Raw genomic sequence first — 24,060 nt, 5'->3', positions numbered from 1 at the left:
TGATCTTCAATTTCGACGTTACGAATATCATGACCAAAATGAAGATACAAATGAAAAATGAACTTCATGGCAAGCTGATGTTCTTGTTCATTCCACTGATGTTCATTGATATTCTTGTTCCATATTTATCGACTCTCGCTTGAGCAGTAGGTTATCAATACAGGGCAGGCTGAAATTCGCCCAATTTGAATGTTGTGAACGTGAATATTTTCGGCACTGATCTAGATTCAGAAAAACTATGTTTAAGCATCATCAAACACACAAATGACTAGTGAAATGTAAATGTGATATTTGTAGTGAATTAATAAGTATTTTTATGCTAATAAAATGGATTTTTCTCTACAATGAATATTCTCGATGGTACAGATTTAAATGTGGCAACACTGATCGAGACGTTCAAACGTTATAGAGCCACATTTTGACCGCTGCATCGCTGTCAAATGTGTGATGGAGTTGGCTCTGAAGGACTTTAAATAGACATTTGAACTTGAGAGAGATAGTCGTCGAACTTTTTGTGTCCAACGATTCAAATCGTATCATTTTACAAGATTGTTTGGTCATGAAACGTGTTTTATCTTGACTATCTACGAAAGATTTCAATTTTCTCGAAAACAAGGATATTTTGAGAGCTAATTACTGACCAAAAACTCAACAAAAATTATCGTATATCCAGCCGTTTTCACGTGATGTGGTCCTGGTTGACTCTATTCCTTTATTATAATTCTTTCTACGGAAATGATTTTCAGTCCATTGAAGGTTTAAAAGCCAGTTTGGGGAAGAACTGAGGTCTATTCCGCAAGAAATCGTTTGAAATATGTTTTTATTGTAGCATCATCGTTTATATACAGAAGATAGACAAAAATAATGAGACTAGTAAAACAACTACAAAGAGACTAGTAAACTAGTACAAAAAGTTATTACTCTTCGGAAAATATACTGATTTAGACGGTAACATGAATTCGGGGTTTTTAAGAAAAAATATTTTAATGCCAAATGTCTTCAAATTACATGAAACGTCGATATCTACTGCCATTTCGATTTCTTTTTGTCAATAATCGACTCTCTTGGAATTTCGGAATAAAAGGTAAAACGTATGGCTTAAGGTGGCCGTACACTGTTTGCCCGGAGGTCAAATATTTGATATTATTTGACAGATAAGGTTTGATTTGATATTTGTACAAACACTATTTTGTTTGCCACTCTTCAATTTTCAACAGTAGTAAACAACATCAAACACCGAACATGGAAAAAATCAACTGAAATATTCAAGGTAACCTAACCATGTACCGACAGGTTCGAAGAACAGACTGAAAAAATATTTTAGGCATCCAATAATCGAATATTTGCTTGTCGTGTTTTGTGTAGAAAATATTTGATCAGTACACGTTGACCAAATTTTATCTGTCAAAAAGAGTCAAATATTTGGCTTCGGTCAAACAGTGTATGAGCACCCTTAGGGTGTCAAAGAAAATGGCCTTCTTGATGCATCTATGTGTAACTTTCGCCGTCTCATCGTATGTATTTGTTGAGATTTCATAAGCAAAATAACACGCCTTAAATGTTTTCTGAATGGCAAGCTGTAGAATACGCGTAACCACAGTGCAAGCTGGAAGAATTTTTTTTTGACGAAAAATCCTCCGCCCAGAACGTTGAAATTTACGGTTATCCCGAAAAAAATGTTTGTGAAGAATTGATTTTTCAGACTGAAAAACGACAGTGCTAAAAAGACAAAAAAAAATAGACAACAGTAGATCCCGACGTTTCATGCAATGTGAATGCATTTGGCACCAACCTATTTTTTTGGTTTTGAAAACCCCGATTCTAAACCAGTATTCGCAGGCTGAAATTTGTGAAGCCTTCTGTTAGATATGCTTTGAAACTTTCTTGTACAATCAATAGGTTTGTAACCCTGCTTCTGCCTTTGGGGGAACTCTTTTTTGGCACACTACTGGCGACAACTTGCTTTTGAGGTTTTCCAAGGACCAAAATTCAACAACAAGAGCGCCCAGAGAAAAATGAGAGTGTTTATATGGAAATTCTCCCTCTTTTCTTTGTGTCAGTATGTTTTGATTTGTTCATGCCTGAGATGTTTATGGTTTGACAGCCTTGTTCAAAATGCCGCTCCAACAAGAAGCACTATGTAAGCATATTGCACAGTTGTATGACGGTTAAAAGTTTACGGTAAACCACTTTGAAATCGAGAATGTTCTGGTGTTGATTGTATACCGATTCTCAACAACGATTTGCGATTTGACAAAATAACGGAAATAACGAATGAAATTTTCAACCGTCCTTTCACATTTGAAATGAATCTGATAATTAATATAGCCCATTCGAGCAGTTTCAATCGTCAAGTAGAACTCCAATTCAAAGGAAACAGGAGAAAAGAACGAAATTGAAGAATCGATGTTTCACTGTGCGTAAAGAAAACATACAATCGAACATGAAAAGAAAAGAAAGAAGTAAAGAAGTCATTTCAATCTTTCAGATTCGAAATTGTCAAGCCTTGGCTATACAGTGTCGTACAAAACATTAAGACCATTGCTCAAGCAAAAAAAAAATCAATCTATTTATAAGATTGAAATTCGAGAAATTCTGGCAGAAAAGAAAAGAAAGAAGTAAAGAAGTCATTTCCATCATTTAGATTCGAAATTGTCAAGCCTTGGCTATACAGTGTCGTACAAAACATTAAGACCATTGCTCAAGCAAAAAAAAATCAATCTATTTCTAATCTTCAATCTATTTATAAGATTGAAATTCGAGAAATTCTGGCAGAAAAGAAAAGAAAGACGTAAAGAAGTCATTTCCATCTTTTAGATTCGAAATTGTCAAGCCTTGGCTATACAGTGTCGTACAAAACATTAAGACCATTGCTCAAGCAAAAAAAATCAATCTATTTCTAATTTATAAGATTGAAATTCGAGAAATTTTTAACATCTGCAGTTAAAACAATAATCATTCATTAAAAAATGTGTTGACTAAAATGACGCGACAAAATTTAGAACCAGTTCGTCGTTTCGGCTGTTTCGACCGATTTTTTTAAGAAAATTGTTTGTTTCTCGATGTTATTTTGTGTTTTTCGGATCCTGGCAAGTATTTATTATGTAAACAGAAGTATGTGTACTATAACTATTTTCGATGATGTATTCTATTTTAAATTCCAATTTCTCTCAAAAGATCAAATCTTCAAATCCTTTCAATTAGAAATTCATTTTTCAACGTCACATATTTCAAAACCCGTTAGCTTACTCATTTGTATGCTTCCGCAAATGGCATAATAAAAATAACGAAGCGACAGTAACATACATGTTTACTGTGTAGCCCAAATATTGAAACTTCAACCAGAACAATTGTGTTTACAAGCGTTACTAGGTCAACTCATTTCCGCGTGCGCAGCAAACTTCATAGAACGCTCAGCGCATTTTGCAAGCATGTTTTCATTTATTTATGGTTTCGCAACTGGCGTACCATTCGCGCGTTTGATTGTATAACTATGTTTTGCTTACCATTCATTTCTGATTGGATGGGCAGTAAATAACTAAAGCTTCTAACTCCCACTTTCTTCTGCCATATATTTGTATTGTAGTACTAGATTTAAGGTATGAAAAATGAGTTAATAAAATGACGAACAGAGTCAGTTGTCGAAGGACAAGACTCGGAGAACAACTCTCGGGGAAACTGATTGCTCGTTGTCCGAAAGCCTGGAAGATCACTAAATGTGCGAGATTTTAATTCTCGAATTCCAGTTGCAGTCAACGATAAATGGGTCGCGCGCATAACAGCACGGAAACACGACGGATGATCATCCGCAAAATGTCCAAGGCATGCAGCAGCCAACGCGAAATCGCTGAGTACTTGGGACGATCCAAAACCTTCGTGTTTAACGCCCTCCACGACCGCGAAGGATGACTTTGTTATGAAGCGAGCCTCCAAGAAAGATCCCTTCAAGTCCTCGAAAAAGATCCGGAAGGAACTGAACTTGACCGTGAGTTCTCAGACAGTTCAGCGGCGGCTGGTGAAGCAGGGGCTAGACGGTAAAAGCCCCCGGAAGGTCCCGATACTGACACCGAAGCATCTGAAAGCGCGGCTGAACTTCCCGAAAGACCACTTCGATTAGATCGGTCCGGAGAAGGAAAAGCAGTAGTGAAATATACTATGGTCGAATGAGACGAATATAATATAAAGGCCCAATAGGCCGCGCTTACGCGCCACAGTATACCACGAAGATATTCAAGAATGAAGAAGGGAACATTATGGTGCGGGGGTGCTTCTCCTGGTACGGGATTGGCCCCTCTGCGCCTAAATCCTAAGGTATGTTATGCTGCCACACATCGAGTGGGAGATGCTCCTGAAATGGCAGTTCATGCAGGATAACGAAGCACACCACCAAGACCTGTGAGAGATAGTGGAAAGGTCGGTGTACACGTAGAAGTCGAAGAATAAGCAGCAGTTGTGGGATAGGATCCAAGCCAGAAGCTGGTGGAATTCATGCCGAACCGGGTGCCGGTTACACGACCATGTACTAACCCTAGAAGCTTTTCACGGTATGACTTTTAATGTTTTTATTCTTTTTATTATGATTTTTAAAACCGGTTCTAATTTTTGTCGCGTCAATTTTTTTTTTATGAATAACTATTGTTTTAACTACAGATGTTGTAAATTTATTCGAACAATGCAAATAAATTATTATAAATTTATTGAAGCGCTTGATTGGATTATTTTTTCTCAAAGTTTTGTTACTTTCTTTTTTTGCTTTAGCAGTGGTCTTAATGTTTTGTCCGACACTGTATATGATGGAGTTTTGTCTAGTGAATAACTGTCTTCTGCAAAGTTGTTTTTAACTCTTCTTGCGGTTTTCTGCTTTATCTTTCATGTTTTAAATTCTACCACAAAACTATCTTTGGACGACTATTAGAGTTTATTAAGACAAACATTTTGCAATGCAGAACTTGTCAATATCTTAATCCTATTCAAAGTTATTGATGTTTTTTCCCAAAAGTATAAAAAAGTATAAAAATCATCAGTTTTTTCTAGTGTAGTAGACTAGCTCATTGGCTTTGATTTGATATGTCGATCATCTGAATGGTCCAGCAGTCAACTTTTTACCTTTTCATGTCGGGGTCTCGGAAAGCATTGTTTTTTGACGATTTATTTTGTCATTTAAGATTTTGTCAAGTGCTTGAATCTCTTGCGGCGTGTTACGTTTATGTTTGAAGATGTTTTTGAATAATTTTGGAACTAAAAATATTGTGTTTTGAAATACTGGTAGTTGTGAGCGTAAGTGCCCTCTAAAAGTCGATGCTTCGCTGGAAAAAACATTTATCTCAACTACACGGGTGATTTAGCTGAAAGGCTATAATATGTAAAAATGTATTCCCCAGGGCTGAGGACATAGTAAACGCGGTGCTGTGCGATGCGATGCGGAGTGATTAATTGGAGCTCATCGCGTACTATGACATACTGATTGCTTTAGATCGCGCGATTTTTGATGTTTCATTCCACTCCTTTTCATATCTGAACAACCCAGCACAAGGATGCCAGATGTGATAACATGTCTTCATTTTGTAAATAGTTGAATTGTGAGATATTTAATTTAGTGATAAATTGTATGTATGCGATATTTTTCTCAAAAAAGCTTGAACCGATACGTTCCGTAGTATTTTTTTAAATAAAATATTGTTCACTAACTAAAACAGTATTTTATTTAGAAAACATTATTATCGACGGAACGCATTTCAAATATTTAAATCAAAATTTTTGTAGGCTTCTTGTTAGTCTTCTGGTATTTGAAAAGCAACTGAAATGGACGAGTTATGGATGAACAAATTCCAAATTCGTAGTACAATTCATTGTTTACACCTCAAAAACTCGACTATATCAGAAAGTTTGCTCACGGCTGAAATGTTCAAAGATAAATTTATTAAAATGGCAGACCCTGAACTCTAACGATGAGTCCAAATTTCTCAAAATCGAGATAACGATAACGAGGTTGAGAGTGTTTCTGATTTTAATTTGTTCGATTTGTATTTTATTCTTTTCCTGCCTATCACATAACATATGTTTCAAGCGCAGAGACATGTATTAGAAACGGCCTTAGAGTACATTCGCTGTACTGCGGGAAAGGACACTATCGTCGAATGAGGCAATCGTGGAAGGCTTACCTGTAGAATTCACATTCCTAGATATCATAGGCTTATACATATCTATTCGTCTGATTGGTTCATTGGCCCGAGCAATCTGTGCTCCTCCGCCGAGGCGTCGAAAGCGAGAGCATCATGAAACGGTGACCACAATTCACCTGACAAGAATATAGAACATTTCATTTGCGATTTTAATTCAAATATCGCATGTAGCCAGCGAGCAATCAACAGCATATGTTGAGGCTGAGAGTTATTTTTCACACTTTCCAAATTTGCTCCTCGTTGATTAGCCCCTGTGCGGATTGTTTGCCTCGCACAGCACCTGCACATCATGGAAAGGGGCAACTTACAGAACAGTTGCGCCGAACAAGAGTATAAAAGATGTCATTTGCGACTTTTTTCTATTATCGCTCCAGCCAGCGAGCGGCCAACATCATTTGTTGAGATTGAGAGTTATTTTAGAAATTTTCAAGCAAGCCTTTTAAAGGTACGAAAGAAACGTGATAAAATCACGCAAACAATTGGCCTCCACAGAAGATTTCTACTGAATTATTAGTTATTAAATTCCGTTTTTCTCGAATAAGATATTAATTGATATACATGCGGTCGTGTAATCGACACCATCATTTTAATTTTTAGAAATATTTGCATTTCAATTTAACTATGGCATTAATGTGTACATATAATTTTTTTTTTATAGAAATGGTCTGATCGATCCTTGAACGTTTATTTATTTTTATTTACATCATTAAACTAGAAGTACAATAACAAGCGATAAACGATGTACAGTACACTTACACGAACATATACACACATTTCTGCAAAATCTTTCGAATCATTCCCCAAAGACCAGAACATTTGGAGCCCTTCAAAGGTAATATCGTTACAATTGTTTTATTGGTCATGCAAATAGGCCCATCATTTCACAGTAATTGCACACATTGTTAGCTGTTAATAAAGGGGACAACAAAAGAATCGATGGGGAAGATGAGTTAGCATGCACTACGGTTCCACCGTTTGGAATAAACCAACACCCAGATGGATTGTTTTATTCGAAACGAGGCATATTATCTACAAACTTAAAAATTTTTGGATCGGGATTTGGGTTAATGGGGAAGGGTAAGAGCCCCCAATCAACGACCTGTGCTAAGATTGTTCGGCAGATAGAAGTGCTTTCAGTGGGACTAGGATCTAGGATTGTGGGGAAGGAAGTCGAAAGCACTTTCGTTACTCAGCGGACAATTTTATATCGCGAAGGGGAGTTTCCCTAACTCAAAGACACCGTACGAGTAAAGAAGCTTCAATTAATTATTGATGACGGGACTCGGTTGTTCTGTTTAATTGTGAGCTGATAAACTTAAACCACCCACCCTTCACCACCAGCTGACTGGTGTATTCAGCCTTCCCGGCAGCGTTCTCCGCCACGCAAGTGTAGTTTCCTGCGTCGGAGATCGTTACCAATCTGATTGTTAGATACGATGAGTACTCATCTAGCCTCCGAATGTTGGAAGCATCTAGCTTCAAGCCGTTCTTCAGCCAGTAGATGTTCATCGGCGAATCGCCAGATGTAATCATGCACATCGTTTTGGCCGAACTACCACTGTTGAATCCATGGCTGCTGAAGGAAAAGGGTTCTATTTCGGGAAGTTCTGGAAATAGGGAATAGGGATAGAGGGATAATCAAAATGCGCGTCAAAGGGGATGGATTCGCAAAACAAAAATATATACATAGAGGATCACGACCAACCCTTAACCGCGAGCTCGGTCGCAGCCGATACTGTGCCCGCACGGTTCGACGCCTGACACGTATAGTTCCCAGCATGATAACCTTGTACTGCTTCAATGCTTAATGTACTGCCGCGTTTGTTGGTTTCAATTCTAATTCCCTTGAGGTTTCGCGATTCAACGACGTTTCCATTGACCCACTCGAGGTTGACGGGAAGGTCACCGTGAATTAGCGTGCAAATAATTTGGAAAAACTCATCCACAAACGTCGGATTGTCACCAGTGTTGATCAGGGATATCTTGGGTGGGACTAAGGAGAAGATGGGGGAAATGAACAGATTACGGAAAAGGAGTACAAATCCATGTGAAGCTTTGTATTGTTGTTTTCAGACGTGATACCATTTACGATAAGCTCTTCCGAAAGTTCTGTAGCACCGGCTTGATTCGTTGCCCGGCAGGTATAGTTTCCCACATGGTTCCAATTGATCCCCTCAATACTGAGAGCTTTGGCACGTTTCCCAAAATCGGCGGTGATTAGCCCTGTCAGGGCGTCTATGGCACTGATAGCGTTCCCATTCAGCAACCACTCAATTTTAATTGGGTAATCACCGGAAATTACGCTACACTGTATCGAAGCTGAGTCGCCATAGTTCATCGGATCAACGCCGAAGCTGAAGGGTAGAATTTTGGGAGGAACTGGGGCATGATTAGTTAGGTTGTATTTAAACTGGAAAACGAAGAGGGCAATTTTGGCACTTGAAGTGGGATCATCGGAACACAAAGGTCAATAAAAAATAGTGTAATCAATATTTGATACCGATAACGACTAATTCGGCAGTGTGGCTGGTGCTGTCTGCAAGATTCGACGCGCGGCAAGTGTAATTTCCAGCGTAGTGCTCGTTAACCCCATCGATAGATAAGGATCCAGTTCGTTTGCTAATGGTGGCTACGCTGATTCGATCCAGTTTACGGAGCATTTGGTCGATCGGGGTTCCATTCAAAAACCATTCGATCAAGATGGGGAAGTCGCCCGAGGTGATACCACAGTAGATCGATACGGACTCTTCACAGTTAAGAGGCTCATCTCCGAACGTGAAGGGGCTTATTTTGGGAGGGACTGGAAAGTGAACAAAAACGTGCAAAAAATTCACCATTTACTAATAGCTCAGCGGAGTAGGAATTTGTCTCGGCGTGATTTGTTGCGCGGCATGTGTAGTTTCCGACATATTTCTCGTTGACGCCATCGATCGACAAAGCTTTGGCCTTCTTCCCGAAGTTGGCTTGGTTGATGTTGTAGAACGGATCCAGATAATCGATCAATACCTCGTTCAGATACCATTGGATTTTCACGGGAAAATCACCCGAGGTAATACTACAGTAGATGAGAGCCGAGTCACCGTAGCTTAGCGGCTCTTCGCCGAACGAAAAAGGAGCGATTTTGGGGGGAACTGGAAAGGATAACATCAGAAATATGACCAAATTGTACCATTTACAGCAAGTTCAGCCGAGTGGTAGACGCTGCTCGCTACGTTGGTTGCTTTGCAGGTGTAGTTCCCCACATACTTAGCGTCTACACTGTCTATTGAAAGAATCTTCGATCGTCTACCGACGTCCGTCGTGGAAATCTTTTCCATCGCCGATAGCCGATTGATGCGAATCCCGTTGAACATCCACTCGATGAATACTGGCATGTCGCCGGATATTACACTGCAGTAAACCGAAGCGGAATCCCCAAAGTTCAGTGATTCTTCCCCGAAAGAAAACGGCGTAATCTTGGGAGGGACTTGGAGAAGATTTAAATCGAGAATTATTACCGCATCCTTCCTCGCGACAACATGGTAATTTTTGACTTTTCGATCAATGATTGTCAATAGAATCTTTTGATCAATAGTCAAGTCACATTCGTAGATTCTGCCAATCGATGTATAACTACAAGTAGGATACTAGGTTGGAACTTCGGATAGGGACAATGTAGTGGGGTCAAAAAATTCTTTGCATCACCATTAACTATCAACGCTGCACTGTTCGATATCGACCCGGCGCGATTAGATGCCTTGCAGGTGTAGTTGCCTACGTACTGCTCGTTGACCCCATCGATCGCAAGTGCCTTCGTGCGCTTGCCGACACTTGCAACCGCGATTCGCTCGAGCGTTTCCACTTCCGTTACCAGCCGCCCGTTGAAGTACCACTCGATAAGGATCGGGAAATCGCCGGCAGCAATGCTACAGTGAACCGAGGCTGATTCGCCGTAATTCAAGGGTTCATCGCCGAACGAGAATGGTGTGATCTTGGGAAGCACTGGGATGGTTTGGATGAAAGATTTGATATGATGTAACAATTTCAATTTCAAGATTATAAGTTTTAGATGAATCGTAACGGCGTGATCTTTTCTTCACTATATTGATAACATCTATCATGGGTCAGTGGATACTCATGTAGCCTCAGAGATGTTATCGGAATACTTTGAAGCTATTTTGAGTTAAAAATGCTCCGTTTCTTTCGTTCCACGGAAAGGTTTGATCGATTGAAGGCAGGGTAATAGGTAAGTCCCGACGTAATCACGACGGAGACCATGTACAAAAATGTAGAAACTCTGACAAGATACTTCTTCCAAAAGACTGTAGTCTTCGGGTGTTTACAATAGTTGAAGTAATTGCGTATTTTTGTATCTTCGATAGCTGCTAGAGATACCTTAACATGATTCGATTGGCTGTTATTTACAGTTATGAGACATTAAATGTGCTCATGGAGGACTAAGGTTCTGTCCACTTAGAAACCGTACGTGTTGTATATTTTGCTGCGGCACGTTCAGTGACCGCTACAAACATTTTTTGTTTTTTTTCTGCTTGTAATCCTTTTGCGGTGGTAAAAGTTTTCCCGCTTTTCGTGCAGTGTGGCGGAAAATATTCCGGAAGGAAGACGAGAGATAAAAATAATCAGATGCGACAATCGTGAAACTGTAGCTACGCCAAAGCTACCTCTGCTCAGAAGTTTCCGCGAGTAGTACAGGCGTAGCCCGAATGACCCAAGCGTTATAGCGAAACTGACAATCGTCAGCCGAATTGGAAAGTGTTGAGAATTATCGAAACATTGGACTGTCGGATAACGGAGCCTCGATAAAATACACTATCGTTCGAAGAACTCGTCAGCGAGCAGAACTTCTCTCTTACAGAGCAAGCGAGCAACCATACATGATTAGGAGCAAGACGTGAACAACAAACAAACAGGACATTATGTAGTGACCAAAACTCGCGCTCAAAGATTGCATGGACTCAGAACCTGAGGTACCGAGTATACCTGTTTATTGACGATGAAACTTACGTGAGACTAAATTTCGAACAGATTTAAGTTCGCGTTGATGGGCTAAATTTGTTCAGAAGTTCATAATTTGGCAAGACAATTGTACATGCGGAGCGAAAATCAAGTTTGTTTTTGACGTAGGATTACATCTTTTGGGAACATATTGAGGGTACAAATTAAAAAAAACTACATATCGCTAGGGTCACGGAAATTTGTCTTACTTTGAGCGTGTATTGCTCAATCATTTGATGATGGATCTACAACATTGTTGCATCAATTGATTTAGACACTCTTCATCAATCTATTTCAGTATAAATTTTTCAATAGTTAATGTTTTAAAATAATGTTGAAAGAGCTTCTAATTCCCCATATTTTTGTGTAGATCAAGAGGCATTCCGTTCTAGACCGGATGGAAACATGTTCAAGGATATACAAGGTACAGGGGAAACGTGCAGTTAGTGAACCTAGCTAAAACAACCGAACAGACCGTTAACTATGAGTTCAGCACTTTGTTCCGTGCTTCCGGCTTGATTCCGCGCCAAGCAGGTGTAGTTCCCTGAATTATACGCCCGGATGGATTCCAGTGTGAGTGTACTAACGCGCCGTCCAGAGTGCTGAATGATTATACCACGATCGTTATTCCTCGGGATGGCGATTCCGTTGTGAAGCCACTCGATGGTGAGTGGTAGATCGCCAATGTTAACCGCACACTGAACAGTTGCGAAGTTGTCGATAAAAGATGGCTCTTCGCCAAAGTTGAACAGCAGAATTCGTGGTAGAACTATGAGGGAAAAACACATCCTTTAAACTCATGCGAGGATCAAGGATCGCACTACTACTATTGTGGAAGAGGGATTGGCTTGATCATGGTAGTATAGACCAATATAAAATAGGTAAGAGGATGTTAAAACATTATGAATAAACCACACTTTCTCTTGTACCATTAATGATAAGTTCCGCGGAGGAAATAGCCTCTCCTGCGTTGTTCTTCACTCTACACTCGAAAATTCCGCGATGTACGGGTTGTATCGCCTCGATGCTCAGCGAACTTAATCTTTCGGTTAGTTTGGTGACCAGAATACCTTCATTTTCGGACGAAATCGGAGCCCCGTTCAGAAACCACCGGACTTCCAGCGGAGAATCGCCCTTTACTACCATGCAATTGACGGCAACGCTATCGCCGGTGTTAAGGATTTCTTCCCCGAAACTGAACTGCATAATCGTCGGGGAGACTGCGGGTATGGATTTGGGTTAAGGTGGATAAAAATGACAGAGGAATAGAGTTAACACTAGCTATTCTCAGTGTGATATATCACCATTGATGACTAATTCTGAAGTTTGGATCGATTCCCCGGCCTTATTTTTTGCTCTGCACTCATAGAGTCCTCGGTGGCGGTAGTTGATAGGATCAATGCTCAACGAACTAAGGCGTTCGGTCATGCGCGAGATGATGATTCCATTTTCGTGCGAGGGAAGCAAATTTCCGTTGAAGTACCATTTTATTTCCAGCGAAGCATCACCCTTGAAAACCATACATTGGACAGCGGTACTCTCTCCTGAGTTCAGTGATTCCTCGCCGAAACTGAATGGCGTTACCGAAGGAGGTACTGAGATGGACGTTGAGAATCTGAATGTAAGCATCGTTTGTATCATGGTTATTATGCTAATACCGGTCCTAAACCGCGCCATACGATACCAAACGCAGACGAGGGAAAGAAATTGTGGGGTTGTGGGGAAACATACAAACATGACTACTAGAATGCTAGAACTAACCCAGAACCTTGAGCTGTGATGTGTAGCGCACCTCCCCTGCTTTATTGCGTGCTACACAACTGAAATTTCCCGCATGTCTAGGGCCAACCGACTCTATGGTTAACATACCAACACGACGACCACTTTTGGTTATCGTGACCCCTTCGTTTGGCTGCACTGGATATCCGTTGAACAGCCAGAAAATGTCTATCGGCATGTCACCCTTCGTTACCGCGCAGGTAACTGTAGTCATGCTGGACGTGTCGAACGGTTCATGGCCAAATTCGAACGGCATGATGTATGGAATGACTGGTGGGATTATGATGATAGTGGGTAGAATTACGAACGAATGATGCATGCAAGAACTTATGGAACTAGTATTATTCTTCTATTCAGACCTATCACTTTGAGTGCAGAGAAATGTTCGACATTTCCAGCTCGATTCTTCGCGACACAAGTATAGTTTCCCGCATGGCGTGGCTGCAGCGACTCGATCGACAGCAAGCTTGTTCGCTGTCCGCTCTTAGTTATCAAAACCCCATCGCTGGTGAAGATTCGACGATCGTTGAAGAGCCAGTAGATGTCGATTGGTGTATCGCCTTTCGTTACCGTGCAGCTAACGGTTGTAGCACTGTAAATGTCGAACGGATCCTCACCGAAGTCGAACGGATGGATGATCGGTAGGACTTAGCGGGAATATTGTAATGGAGGAAAGAAGAAATGTCTTTATAGGTAGAATATCACGCTTCAATAGCGATTGTCGGGCCCCCCTTGGTTCGAATTGGAAGAGAGTGGAAGAAGGTAGGAATCAAAACTGTTGTATATGATGGATAATCAATCAATGCACCCATCACTCTCAGCTCGGCAGAATGCTCCGCGGCTCCCGCCGAATTTTCAGCGCTGCAAGTGTAGTTTCCGGCGTGTCTTGGTTGAACTGACTCAATCAACAGCATACTCAAGCGTTGTCCGCTCTTAGTGATCAGAACACCGTCGCCCGTTTGGAGCTGGCGGTCGTTGAACAACCAATTGATTCGGATTGGAGCGTCGCCTTTAGTAACGACACAACTGGCCGTAGTTGTACTGTAGATGTCGAACGGATCTTCGCCAAATTCGAATGGTAGTATGATTGGGACGACTGATCGTAGAGAAAGATTATGTAGTGACCTCCATAATTTTTTGCATTTTTTTACCCAGAAAATATTCTTATTATGGCGAAATATCGTGACTCGTTAACAACCCCAAGACATTTGGATATTACTCCCCGTATTCCCAATCAGAATTGTTGTTGTAACACTGTAGACAACAAACGGTTCCATACGGAAATAGAAAGGTAAGACGGGTGGAATGACTGTCAGGAAGGATGATGGGTTTCAAAAATTACACTTATGAACACTAAAGCTAACCAATCACTTTCAGATCAGACGAGTGTTGTGCTTCTCCTGCACGGTTCCTGGCTATGCACGTATAATTTCCCGCGTGTCTTGGCTGAACCGACTCTATGAACAACATAGTCAGCCTTTGGTTACTATTGCTAATCAGTACGCCATCTCCAGTTCTCAATCTGTGATCGTTGAATAACCAGATCAATTCGATCGGAGAATCACCCTTGGTCACCGCACATGATACGGTAGTAGTACTGTAGATGTCGAAAGGATCGTCGCCAAACTCGAAGGGATGAATGATTGGAACAACTGAGAGTAGGGGAGGAAAGGTATAAAACAAACACCGTCAGTACGCTTACCGATAACCTTCAACTCGCTGCTATGCTGAACCTGGCCGGCTCGATTCCTCGCGACACATGTATAATTTCCGGCATGTCTCGATTGTACAGATTCAATCGATAACATACTTATCTTTTGTCCGCTCTTCGTAATCAATACGCCATCGTTTGTTTCCACAGGATTCCCATTGAACAACCAGGAAATAGAGATCGGAGTATCGCCCTTGGTAACCCCACAGCTGATCATTGTTGAACTCCAACTATCGTAAGGCTCATCACCAAATTCGAATGGAATCATAACCGGGATTACTTGACAGGGATAGAATGAGAGGAGTTTGTGAAACAAAACAAAAGTTTTAACTACCGATAACTTTTAGTTCAGAAGACTGCTCTATAAAACCGGCTCGATTCCGAGCAACACAAGAGTAATTTCCAGCGTGTCTAGGCTGGACTGATTCGATGTACAAGATGCTCATCTTAGGCCCACTTTTCGTTATCGCGATACCGTCATTTGAAGCTATCTTGGACCCGTTGAACATCCAGTCGATGTTGATCGGTGCGTCACCTTTCGTTACCGCACAGCTTACCGTCACCGTGTTGTACATATCGTACGGTTCTTCGCCGAATTCGAACGGAATGATAACGGGAGGTACTGGACTCAGGATTTGGATGGGAAGAACATAACATTGAATTCATAAGAAGTTTGAATTTACCAATAACTTTAAGTTCGGATGTGTGTTCAATAAAACCTGCCCGATTACGGGCTACGCAGGTGTAGTTGCCGGTGTGGCGTGGTTGAACGGATTCAATGGACAGCATGCTAACTTTCTGGCCACCTTTTGTTATCAAAATTCCGTCGTTGGTATGAATGACCGTACCGTTGAACATCCAGTTGATGTCAAGTGGAGTATCACCCTTAGCTACCGCACAAGTAACCGTTGTTGTGCTTCCCATATCGGCCGGTTCATCGTCGAAATCGAACGGCAATAGGATCGGAGGAACTGGCATGACGAGATAGATCTATTGTTCAACAGTTGATAAAGTCAAAACTACTGAAGACTTGCGGAATAGCGTCAACAACGATCTAGAACTTTTTCCTCATGGGCCATAAGTCATAAAAACGGTCGTTTTTCAAGTTTTCAAACTGAAAATGGTAGCAAAGCGAACCTTCGAACTAGGGATCAGGATAGGTAGGACATAACATAATCGAATTTCTATGAAGTTAGAATTTACCAATAACTTTTAGTTCAGATGTGTGTTCAATAAAACCGGCCCTATTACGGGCTACGCAGGTGTAATTGCCGACGTGGCGCGGTTGAACGGATTCGATGGACAACATACTAACTTTTTGTCCACCTTTTGTTATCAAGATTCCGTCGTTGGTGTGAATGACCCTACCGTTGAACATCCAGTTTATGTCAAGTGGTGTATCACCTTTAGCTACTGCACAAACAACCGTTGTTGTGCTTCCCATATCAGCAGGTTCATCGCCGAAATCGAACGGCAGTAAGATCGGAGGAACTGAGATTACGAGATAGATGTTCAAAAGTTGATAAGATTAAAGTGTTCAAGAGATGCCGAATGGGGTCTGCAACGAACTAGATCTCCTCAGAAACATGGGTCTATGCGATAGTTGAACTGGAGGCACTGCGATGGAAAAAGGTGAAGTTTTGGACTCAGGATTTGGATAGGTGGAACATACACTAATTGAATTTCTAGGGAGTTTTCATTTACCAATAACTTTTAGTTCGGATGTGTGTTCAATGAAGCCGGCCCGATTACGGGCTACGCAAGTATAGTTGCCGGCATGGCGTGGTTGCACGAATTCGATGGACAACATACTGATTTTTTGCCCACCCTTCGTTATCAAGATTCCGTCGTTGGTATGAATGACAGTACCGTTAAACATCCAGTTGATCTCAATGGGTGTATCTCCCTTAGCTACTGCACAGCTAACCATGGTTGTGCTTCCCATATCAGCAGGCTCATCGTCAAAATCGAACGGTAGTAGAATCGGAGGAACTAGTATAGCGAGGATAGATTGGAAAAGGTCGAAAACAAAATAAAGCGAATTTCGTCTCCGGCAAAACATGAGTTTATGCGTATGAACTCTAAAACCAACCAATATGTATTGTAACTGGAGGCACTTAGAAAGACAGATTGCGAACCCTGGGACTCAGAATTTGGAAAGGGAAAACATAATATTAAATCACTATGGAGTTGGTATTTACCAATAACCTTCAGTTCGGATGTGTGTTCATTGAAACCGGCACGATTGCGGGCCACGCAAGTATAGTTACCGGCATGGCGTGGTTGAACGGATTCGATAGTCAACATACTAATCTTTTGTCCACCTTTCGATATCAAGATTCCGTCGTTGGTATGAGCTACAGTGCCGTTAAACATCCAGTTGATGTCAAGTGGTGTATCACCCTTCGCTACAACACAGCTTACCATTGTTGTGCTTCCCATATCAGCAGGTTCATCGTCGAATTCGAACGGCAGTAGGATCGGGGGAACTGGGATAGTGTGGATGGATTAAAAAACTTCGGAAATAAAACAAATTAAATTTTACCCCATGTCCCTCATGAATATTAGATATTTTCCAGCGCAGATACCTCTTACACCCGTTCAAGAACATAAAAACGGAAGGGGATGGATTTGGCTTAAGGAATAAATATAACCATACACAAACCTTAACACCAACTAACCTATAACCTTCAGTTCGGAGCTATGATCCGCGAAACCGGCCTTGTTCCAGGCGGCACAAGTATAATTGCCAGCGTGCTGTGGCTGTACACTTTCGATGTACAGAATACTCATCTTCTGGCCGGACTTTGTGATCGATAACCCTTCCGTCGAGTGTAGCTTTTCCCCATTGAACATCCAGTTGATCTCGATCGGAGAATCACCCTTTGCGACGGCACAACTAACCGTCATCGTGCTGAGAATATCGATGGACTCATCCCCAAATTCGAACGGTAATAGTGTTGGGGGAACTGGTGTGGACGAACTTGAACTGAGTAAATCAACTTTTCACTGTTCCGAGATCTACTATTGATGTGGCCCAAGAGTAATTTAAAAAATCACGATCTATCTTTTAAGATGTGTCATAACTAATAGCATGTAGAGTTAAAATCGTAAGAAATTAGCAAAATCGAGTGGTAGATAGAATTACTGTGACGGATTTCGGCGAACTTTTGGACTCAGGATTAGGATAGAAAAAGCATAACAACAAATTTCTAAGAAGTTTGCATTTACCAATAACTTTCAGTTCGGACGTGTGTTCAACAAAACCAGCACGATTACGAGCCACGCAGGTATAGTTGCCGGCGTGACGTGGTTGAACGGATTCGATGGATAATATACTAATTTTTTGTCCACTTTTTGTTATTAGGATTCCGTCGTTGGTATGTATTACTGTGCCGTTGAACATCCAATTGATGTCAAGTGGTGTGTCTCCTTTGGCTACTGCACAACTAACAATTGTTGTGCTTCCCATATCAGCAGGTTCATCGTCGAAATCAAACGGTAGTAGGATCGGAGGAACTGTGACAGGAAGAATAGATTGGAAACTTTGAGAACAGGCAATTCTAGAGCCATTATCCTCAATATACTACAAATGAGTCATTCGAAATATTCCCCATCGCTAGCTAAAACACATGGGGAAACACATCTTTTCGGTAGAGCTCGAATACCGTTACAGTAAAAGTCTTCGCATTTTGAGGCTATCCCCGACAGTGCCCGAAATCTTCGAAGGTGAAAAATGAAGACCGACTCTACTCTTAGTAGCTTCAATTCAACTAGAACAGCCTCGGCAGTCGCCGTCAACACAAAGTGAATTGACTAGCGTTGACTAGCGGGGATGACTGATGAACTAGACCAGTCAGTGGTTATTCTAACTGACTAAGCGACTATTGAATACAAATCTGCCTCTTCATTCAACTGACTTCAAAATAGCGCACACGCACTGCACGCTATTTTATACGTTTGAGTAATTTTCGTGTACGATACAAAAAAATCTAGCTCACCTGTAGCGTATGTCAAACCACGTTGAACTTAAACAGCGATGCATGCATACGTACATGGGAGAGAGAGGAACGAATTCGTTTTGGGGGAAGTCACTTCAAAATGCAATGAAGACAATTTGACTAGGAAGAATGAAATGATATACTCGAATCGGTAGAGGGAGATAGCGACTAAACGCCCGACTGACTGTTTCGACATTTTGGCGGAAATACTGCGTGAAGAAGCCAAAAGTCATTTACAACTGAATACGGATATAGTCAGTCAGATAGTCAGCTGACTATCCTCAGTTGACTATGACTATGCCGAGCCCTGATCCCCGAATTAATCCATTTTTGATGTCCTCCTAAGTGGGAAACAGCTGGTCAGCCAAATTATGTTCCGTAACAAGAAATAAGCGGACAGCGCAATATCTCGAGAATAATGCGGGCGGGATAGGACCTCAGAAAGGAGGGTGTAGGGTTGAGTAGGGTTTGGGAACGTGAGGCAGAGCGCTGTTATTCTGTAGAATCACTATTCGCACCTCTGCTCTGTTTTCGTGGCGTCCGTGACGCCCTTTGACTCTTCTAATTCTTCAGATCTCTTCTTGTGTGTGGTACTAAACCTTGTCGAGCAATACGTTCTGTTCAGGATCGTCGATGGTTTTTGGCCTTCATTTACGCCATCATCGGAATCATTGCTAGTTTGATTCGTTTAGAAGGAATATGTACATCAAGTTTAGAGCAGCTTCTGGTTGGAAACACTGATTCGCAAGTTCTGTACCGCCCTACTAATGTACCACAGGAAAATGTGAAATGATCGGACGCCTGATGGAGGTCGATAGTGTAATAGATAATGCTAGCTCCGGTACTTTTTTAGATTTCAAATCGTGAAATACCTCATGTTTTTCAAAGCAGAAAACTGGATTTCAGTGACATCATAAATTGAGTTCAAACGAAACTTGTATTGGAAATGGTTTTTGGATGAAAGCAAGGGAGTCACTTAAATGTTCTAGCCCTTTACGTGCTCGACGAGATTCACCTGATTTAAGTGTCAGTAACCAATGCTGAAAATAATCAATTCATTCAATTGAATTCGAACGACAAACCAATATCGCGGGCTCATTGGCTTGATGTACGGGCCAATGAATGTATGGCAAAAAATCGACCCTAAAATTCCAAAAAGTTGCTCTATACAAAATGTTTACCACCTCGAAAAATCAACCTATGCCAAAGATCAGCTCAATCGGACTCAAGGAAGAGTGGCGCAAAGCGGTCAAAGTTTGGGTTTTTTGAAAAGAGAAAAATCACCTAAGGGGGGAGTAAAGGAAATCGGGATTTCCGAAAAAAAAATTTGATGCCAAATGTTTTAAAATTGCATGAAACGTCGAGATCTAGTTTCATCTCGAAAAAAAAAATTTTTGTCAAAAATCGATACTCTGGGACTTTTTTTTCGAAGTACGAGACGAAACGTATGCAAGTCGGGGGTATTTTTGTTCCTATCGAGCTGTGTTTCCCTAACACGGACTTCAAAATCAATGTGCCTGGGAGAATCTGCTTTACAAATACATGCAAGTCGGGGGTATTTTTTGGTTTCGAGTACTTTTGTACTCGCTTGTCGTTGTGCAGACCGGAATATGTTTCCCTAAAATGTACTTTTAAACTGAGAGGCCTGGGAAAATCGTCATTTCAGATACTAGAGGTGAATGAACTTTCGCGGTTCGAGAACTACGTAAACATGAGATGTGCAATAATTTCAGAGGGAAATGTAAAATACAATGATCGTTTGACAATTCTTCCGTTCACATATTTTGGTAATTCTAGGCATCATATCAAACGTAAAAGGACTTCATAAAATTTACTTGTAATGAAGAGCATAATCTATTACAAAAATTTTGGTGCATTCTAAAATAATATTCGAAGTGGTAAACAAGTGGATTGCATAATATAGTTGCGTAGTTCTACGTCGAAAATATGCGGTCGTGTCCTAGATACAACCCCTTACAATTTTTTTTTCGAGATAACAGTAAATCTCGACAAGTAATGCAATTTTAAGACATTTGGCACTAAACATTTTTTTTAAAACCCCCGATTTTCAGCGATCTTTCGTTTTTCAAAAAAACTCGAGTTTTTACGTCTGTGACACTAATAAATGAAGTTCGATTGAGCTAATATTAAGGGTATATTATTGTGCAAATCAACATTTCGCAGCAAGTTTCGAATGAAAAATCGAAATAACTTTTGTTCGTGCGTAACTATATTCGGACGATTGTTCTACAAACACGTCATTGTAACATTAGTGTACAAGTATGTAGTCTACATTTGTTTGACGAAATGAATAAATAAATTAATTTGCCGCAGATGAACAGTTTATTGAAACTCCGTATATGTGAATTGATCACACCAGTAATCCGAACCGTATTGCACAATGGTTTATTTCGACTGACTTTCTACAACAAAGAACAGCTGACCGGCAAAGAAGTACTACTCCCAGTCCGAATACGTGCAGTGAAACGGACGGTGAAAATCTGAGCGTATCAGTGAGATAGTAATAGATTGCAAACGCGATCCACACTTCTAATATTCTCTGTTGTTATCTGGTTCTCGTTCAAACAACTTTTTTATTGGTACCCAAAACAATACGTTTCGTTTCGTATTCCGAAAAAAAACCCAGAGTCCCAGAGTGTCGATTTTTGGCAAAAGAAAATTTTTCGAGATGACACTAGATCTCGACGTTTCATGCAATTTTAAGACATTTGGCATCAACAATTTTTTTTCGAAAACCCCGATTTCCTTTACACCTCACTTGGGTGATTTTTCAATTTTCAAAAAACTCAAACTTTGCACCACTCTCCCTTGAGTCCGACTGAGCTAAGTGTGAACTAAGTGTGAGCTGAGTGTTTTTATCGAGGTGGTGAACATTTTTTATGAAGTAACCTTTTGAAATTAGAAATGGATCATACGGATCTCTTCTCACTGTATCTCTTCCATTCGATTGAAAACCCACACCTTCATCCAAACCGCTTGTCATGCTGTTATTTGAGATTTTCCTTTGTCCCTATCAATTGAACTAGTTACCGACACTCAATTGACACCCGACGATGCTTTGGTTTGTTTTCAGAGAAAAACAGAGGAACTACTGGCGAGAGTGAATTTTCTATTGCTTTCATTCTTACGCTTCTCGCATTAGTGTGAGAGTGTGATGCTAACACATGAGTAAGAGGCATTAGAAAATGCTCTGACATCATTTGCTTTGTGTATGCTCTGCTTATATGACAGCGAATAAACCGAAATCATGCTTCAATGTGGAAAGCCGGGGATGTGAGAATGAATTATTTGTTTTCGTTCGGCCAAATACATTCATCACATTCAAATGAGAAGGAATAGCGTTCGTTTGACAATGAACCCTTTAGGATCTCAGTTGACAAGGTTAGCGAAATTCAAGCGATCGAGCAATGCTTTCTTTGGTGACGAATGGTATTCTTTGTCATATTCGTCAATTTCTTTCGATTGAGACTGAATTTTCACCGCACTGTCAGTAAATATGGAAATTTTCCACCGATTTCGGATCTGTTAAATGTGATAATATTGGAGATTTCACCAATATCTAATATTTGATGAGTAAATCAGTGTGTAGTAGTTCTTTTTTTCTTCATTCATATAACATTCCGGAAATCATCAACACGTTGCGAGTTCCGTATGGGTGACCGGAGGCAGTTATTTATACTTTTGGTCAGCGGAAGTGTACGCAACATCGATATTACGACCAAAAAATAGGAGCCATAATCAGTTTCGGCTTGTCTGTTGGAAATATTCTCATTTATTTAGTTCCGAAATGATCGAAGAACATCCAGCGGAAGGATTATACGAATCGAGAAATCGAAACGGAAATTATAGAGATACTTCCGGAGCGACAAAACAGCGGACAAGAGCCCAAAATCATTCAACCCAACAGAAACTACACTTCTTTCTGTTCGCAGCATTTCAGGTTACAGAGATTTTGGACGAAACGGAAGCTACTGACGGGAGAAGGGTTTCAAAAAGAAAAACGCTGCCCATTGCGTCAGCAGCTTTCAATACAGTCGTCCATCGGGCGTTTTTATCTAAATGGGATAGGTTGGCACGTACTGTGGCATGCATTTTATGGTTTCGTTGCTTACTTATGCGTCAAGATCGTAACCGGAAACTGTATTTGGGTTGACGAGCAACCCGAAGAGGTAGAAGTGTTGCCATAACATCAAGTAATCAGTATATACAAAACAGGCAAACCTGTTTTTGTGTGACCTTTTTTGTTCGATTTTATTATATGTACGATTGTTATGTGTAATACAAGATCCGATATAATAAGAAAATCACATAAAAACAGGTTAAATAACGAGGTTGAGGACTACGGTTTACGTATATTTGTTTTTTTGCGGTGCTATGCTAGCACTCATGTCTCTCACTTATGCTCATAAGTTCGGCCATTTTGAATGTTGAATTAATTTTTGACAGCTGCTATGCAAAAACAGCATCGCATTAACAACTCAAAGGTTACCTTTCATTTTTGAACAGACCTCGTATACTTGCGCACGACTGCTGCTTAGCATGAAACCTTCTTCATTGAGTGCAGCAATTTTCGCTTCTTTTAGCAAATACACAGAAGCTTTTGTTCGCTTTTGTGTGCACGTTCGATGAACAATTCAATTCGCATCTCTAGACTTTTTCTATGAAGTTACGTACAATTTAAAAAACCAAATCTACTCATTGAATATGACTGGTAAGTTTTTATAGCAAACTTGGTTCATTTTCTTATTTCCATCGTTTATCGAGTAGACCACTGAACTACAACAATTGGTATTCAAATATTACAACCATGTGTCGTTCATCATGATTGCCTCTCACATGGGCAGTTAGTTAGCAAGGAATAGAGACAACAAAATAAAATAAAAAGGGGGCATTCATGCGTATATCAAATCAAATTCCAGAAAGCCTTTGAGGAGTGGATCAGACACTGGCAGAAGTGCATCGCTATCGACGGGAGCTACCTTGAAAAGAACAATTTGAATTTTGAAGATTACATTACTTTCTATAATTATTTTCTGAAATGGTAAGAAATCCCACAGTAGGAATCCAGTCTAGTTTTCGCATTCATTCCAATCCAAGACCCAACGAGTTCATAATATACGTAGAGCAACGAGACTGGTTTGAACAAGTTCTGTGTTCATTTACGAAAATGGAGCACAGGAAAAGTTATGAAAAACACGAAATCAGCGACTGAAAGGAGGGGCAAATAAAACTTGAAGACGCAACGCAATTGACAAATATCTACAGGCAAACTAAAGTCATAATATATTAACAACTATGTTGTACCGATAACTTTCAACTGTGATGTATGGTTAGTCTGCCCAGCTCTATTCCGAGCAACACACGTGTACTC

The 24,060-nt window shown here is 40.6% G+C and overlaps 1 protein-coding gene across 50 annotated transcripts in view; it reads right to left on the bottom strand.

Annotated features, from left to right (window-relative positions):
• LOC129767373 (cell adhesion molecule Dscam2) overlaps positions 1 to 24,060 on the bottom strand; it is a 169,072-nt gene that overhangs the window by 54,452 nt on the left and 90,560 nt on the right. For 5 of the 50 annotated variants that reach the window (XM_055768229.1, XM_055768230.1, XM_055768226.1 and 2 more), the window contains exon 10: positions 9,352 to 9,648. The exons of 17 other annotated variants lie outside the window; for them this stretch is intronic. In XM_055768229.1, coding sequence (XP_055624204.1) covers positions 9,352 to 9,648 — 297 coding nt within the window. Of the gene's footprint in view, positions 1 to 7,510; positions 7,790 to 7,887; positions 8,176 to 8,264; positions 8,562 to 8,682; positions 8,983 to 9,016; positions 9,314 to 9,351; positions 9,649 to 9,866; positions 10,164 to 11,652; positions 11,947 to 12,106; positions 12,398 to 12,938; positions 13,227 to 13,315; positions 13,604 to 14,658; positions 14,947 to 15,870; positions 16,159 to 16,371; positions 16,660 to 16,868; positions 17,157 to 17,348; positions 17,637 to 17,898; positions 18,187 to 24,060 lie in introns of all 50 variants that reach the window. 28 more of the 50 variants (XM_055768227.1, XM_055768193.1, XM_055768190.1 and 25 more) reach the window with 16 other exon arrangements.

Source organism: Toxorhynchites rutilus, chromosome 2, assembly GCF_029784135.1.
Source record: "Toxorhynchites rutilus septentrionalis strain SRP chromosome 2, ASM2978413v1, whole genome shotgun sequence".
Taxonomy (NCBI): Eukaryota; Metazoa; Arthropoda; class Insecta; order Diptera; family Culicidae; genus Toxorhynchites; species Toxorhynchites rutilus.
Note: the sequence above shows the minus strand (reverse complement) of the source record. Positions and strands in the feature narration are given on the sequence as shown.